This window comes from Paroedura picta, chromosome 3 (assembly GCF_049243985.1).
Source record: "Paroedura picta isolate Pp20150507F chromosome 3, Ppicta_v3.0, whole genome shotgun sequence".
In the NCBI taxonomy this organism is placed as follows: Eukaryota; Metazoa; Chordata; class Lepidosauria; order Squamata; family Gekkonidae; genus Paroedura; species Paroedura picta.
Window position 1 is genome coordinate 4994148 of NC_135371.1, and position 4274 is coordinate 4998421.

Here is a 4274-nt window from a genome sequence, read left to right on the forward strand (position 1 = left end):
ACTCCTGGACCTGTTTGAATTACTATTACTTATGTTATATTGTTACCCGGTTATAGCAGTTAATAATATGAATGTTATAAATATTATATGTATGGTTCCATGTATAGTTTTAGTTACTATTATATGTAAACCACCCTGAGCCTTCGGGGAGGGCGGGATATAAATATGAATAAACAAATAAATAAAATATTCTAGTGAGAATCAAATTCCATCTTGACTTTTCATCATGAGATGGTCCTTGATATTCAGACCAGACCTCATTACAATGATGTAACATTTGGGGAGGAAGATGCAGCCCAGCAGTCCACCACTGGAGGCCAAGATGGAGAAGACCTGAACGGCGACCATGTATTTCCCCTTGGTGCTCAGGTAGGTGGGCACAAAGGATACCCAAACACTGCAGAAGACCAGCATGCTGAAGGTGATCAGCTTGGCTTCGTTGAAGGCCCCAGGAAGCTTCCTGGCCAGGAAGGCCACTGTGAAGGAAATGGCAGCCAGGAAGCCCATGTAGCCCAAGGCACCATAAAACATGGCCACAGACCCTTCATTGCATTGCAATATGATCTGTCCATGCTGGGACTGCATGTCAAACTCTGGGAAAGGGGGAGAGATGCCCAGCCAGAGGGCACAGAAGCCAATCTGAACAGTGGAACAAGAAAGGACAATGGACTTTGCCAGACTCTTCCCCACCCACTTCCTCATCCTATTCCCTGGCTGGGTGGCCATAAAGGCCACCACCACAGTGATTGTTTTAGCCAACACAGATGACACAGCAACAGAGAAGATGGTGCTGAAGGTCATTTGTCGGAGAAGACAGGTCAACCTCCTTGGCCGACCGATGAATAGAAGAGAGGACAGAAAGGAAAGCAGGAGTGAGGTGAGGAGAATGAAGGAGAGGTTGCGGTTGTTGGCTTTGACTATCGGCGTGTCCATATTTTTAATGAAGACTCCTAGAATTAGAAGTGTGACTATGGAGAAGAAGAGGACCAAAACAATGAGGATTATGCCCAAAGTCTCCTTATAAGCGAGGAATGTAATCTCTTTGGGAAGGCATTGAGTGTGGTTGGAGTTGGGATACTGATCTTCTGGGCATTTGGTACAATGAGCTGCATCTGGAAAGAAAAAAAGACTTCAGCATTATCTATTACTCATTCATATCCATGACGGGTTCACAGTAATAACACAATCACAGAACAAAAAACCCTCTTCTAGGCTATGCAATAAGATACCCAAGTTTGTACTCTTAGAGCTGACTTCATAGTAGTTGTATTTTTGGTAGACATTCTTTAATCTGTGTATTTCACAGCAGCCTGAACAAGTCTCTTCTCCATGTGACTGCACATGGGGAAGGAAGAAGTCCTTTCTGCCTCATCCTGCTCTCCTATTCAAATTGAATCCTTCAGGATTTGGCAGTGGGTCCTCCACAGTTGTCATTTGATTGTGGATAATTAGCATCAGGTCAGGAAAACCTAACCTGACACTCTAAAATATCAACTATATAAACTGGAAACCAGAGACTTCCCCTTCATGACTGGAGATCTCTTTCTCCCCCATCTCTCCCTCAATGAAGGTGAAACCTTGTAGAACCCCATAGCTTGAATGCAAGAGCATCAAACAGCAATCTCCCAGCCAGCACCACTTTCCAGAATTGTTCGGTCTAAAAGAAGAGCCAAGGAATTCCTGTACTTTTTCCCCGTCACCCACCTTCCTGAGTGGAGATGGTTCCTTCTCCACACGGAGAGCACTCATAGCAACAAATGGGCTTTCCTTCTAGGACCACTTTCACATGACCAGGGAGGCAGCTTTTGGTACACCTGGAATCTGGCAGCGACTAAAAAAAAAAATACAAGGAGCATTATCTGGGGAAAGGAGAACTGTTTCATTGGGCAATAGTATGTTATATGTCTATGAAATATCATATTACATTGCTTTAGGATGCTTAGGGCTGATCCTGCGTTGAGCAGGGGGTTGGACTAGATGGCCTGTATGGCCCCTTCCAACTCTATGATTCTATGATTCTATGATTTCATATGTTTCTTGCTAGCCACCTTGATAACTATTGTTTACAATAAAAGGCTCAAAGACTCTCACGGAGGCGTCAGGCATGGTACAATGCAGATCTTCATACTCAAAAGGCTCAAAGACTCTTACAGTGGGGGTCACGTACAATGCAGATCTTTATTCCTTATGCAACCTCAATAAATCTAGAAAGTGATTAATGAATTTTCTCACCTTGTTTATAGAATCATAGAATCCTAGAGTTGGAAGGGGCCATACAGGCCATCTAGTCCAACCCCCTGCTCAATGCAGAATCAGCCCAAAGCATCCTAAAGCATCCAAGAAAAGTGTGTATCCAACCTTTGCTTGAAGACTGCCAGTGAGGGGGAGCTCACCACCTCCTTAGGCAGCCTATTCCACTGCTGAACTACTCTGACTGTGAAATTTTTTTCCTGATATCTAGCCTATATCGTTGTACTTGTAGTTTAAACCCATTATTGCGTGTCCTTTCCTCTGCAGCCAATGGAAACAGCATCATGTCCTCCTCAGTGACAAGCTTTCAAATACTTAAAGAGGGCTATCATGTCCCCTCTCAACCTCCTTTTCTCCAGGCTCAACCTATCTTCATTGGGCTTGGTCCCTTGTCCCCAGATCATCTTTGTCGCTCTCCTCTGTACCCTTTCAATTTTATCTACGTCCTTCTTGAAGTGAGGCATCCAGAACTGCACACGGTACTCCAGGTGTGGTCTGACCAGTGCCGTATACAACGGAACTATGACAACTTGTGATTTTGTTATACCAGGTGCTCGACACAACAGCATCCAGGTCAACTGTCAGCTTTATCTCGCCCTAGGCCTGTCATATGTCAATAGTATGTTATATGTCTTTATGAAATATCAATGTGATTAAATGTTACATTTCATATGCTTCTTGCAAGTAACCTTGATAACTATTGTTTAAAATAAAAGGCTCAAAGAATGATGGCTGTGTCATGTATGATACAACATAGATCTTTATACCTTATGCGACCTCGATAAATCTAGAAAATGAGTAATGACTTTTCTCACCTTGTTATGCCAGGTGCTCCACACAATGGCATCCTGGTCAACAGTCAAATTTACCTCCCCAGAGGCCTGTCTTTCTATACTCCCAACTTTCACTCTCGAGATGGAGAAGTTGGAAAGGATGATTGTGTTCACAATGTCTAAGTTGGCTCCCTGGTCGCCATTTTCAACCAAATCCATTCCGTCCACAGAAGCATTGAGCATCTGGTAGAGTCTCAGGAAACGATGAAGCTAGAATCACAGAGAGAACAGCAGCCTTTAGAAGACTCTTCTACAAAGCGGTTTTGGCTGTGGTTTTCTTCATCTTGATCACTTTTATACCCTTAGATGTTTGTACATTGCGTTCCACTAAGCCAACAATGAAGAGCCTCTTGTGGCGCAGAGTGGTAAGGCAGCAGTCTGAAAGCTTTGCCCATGAGGCTGGGAGTTCAATCCCAGCAGCCGGCTCAAGGTTGACTCAGCCTTCCATCCTTCCGAGGACGGTAAAATGAGGACCCAGCTTGCTGGGGGGTAAACAGTAATGACTGGGGAAGGCACTGGCAAACCACCCCGTATTGAGTCTGCCATGAAAATGCTAGAGGGCGTCACCCCAAGGGTCACACATGACCCGGTGCTTGCACAGGGGATACCTTTACCTTTACCTTTAAGCCAACAATGAATTTTTTTGCCTCCTCCCAATGACTGAGGCACAGTAGCCTAAAAGGGAGTAATTAATCAAATGATCCATGGTAGGCAGAGGACTGAGGATTGAAACCTATGTTTCCAAATCCCGAATAAAAACACCAACCTCTAAATGGCTTTTGCTCTCGATGAAATGGTATAGGGTAAGGCTGTTCCATCCGATCTACAGTGGGTAACGCTTTATACTGGTTAGTACAAGAAATCCACCACTGGTGACTTCAGACCATCCACTGCATTTCTTGGATAATCACTTCTACTCTGTAGCTCTCATTTGGGGCAACTAAGATCCTGTTTCTCTGAGAAATAACTAAAGAAGCGAAGCACAAATTGTTTCTGAAAAGGATTAATTGTCTTAATGCTCTCTTTGTTTAAAAATTGTGGGGTGTTTTAATTAGTTGAGGTTCTTCAGTCAAAGGAATTCTAAATCTAAGCTCTAGGCATTAGTTTTAATTTGCTAGATCCAAGTCTATTAGCACAACAGAGCACATGATGATTTTGGGGGTATCTGTATTAGAGGGCCAAAGCTCCATT

General features: G+C 43.7%; 1 protein-coding gene across 1 annotated transcript; it reads right to left on the reverse strand.

Annotated features, from left to right (window-relative positions):
- Positions 1-201: 201 nt before the first annotated feature.
- On the reverse strand, positions 202-3391 carry LOC143833855 (vomeronasal type-2 receptor 26-like). Its single transcript, XM_077330080.1, has 3 exons — positions 3066-3391; positions 1705-1831; positions 202-1112 (listed from the first exon to the last, which is right to left on the reverse strand). Exons 1-3 carry the CDS (start codon positions 3264-3266, stop codon positions 202-204), a joined length of 1239 nt encoding a protein of 412 aa, XP_077186195.1. The 5' UTR covers positions 3267-3391.
- Positions 3392-4274: the final 883 nt, after the last annotated feature.

Bases quoted from the DNA above. Each gene is read 5' to 3' on its own strand.
- LOC143833855 (XM_077330080.1), bottom strand. From the start codon at position 3,266: ATGCTCAATGCTTCTGTGGACGGAATGGATTTGGTTGAAAATGGCGAC. The intron at 1,832-3,065 runs GTGAGAAAAGTC...TTTTTTTTTTAG, and splicing joins GGAGCACCTGGCATAACAAG to TCGCTGCCAGATTCCAGGTG. The intron at 1,113-1,704 runs GTGGGTGACGGG...TTTTCTTTCCAG, and splicing joins AACCATCTCCACTCAGGAAG to ATGCAGCTCATTGTACCAAA.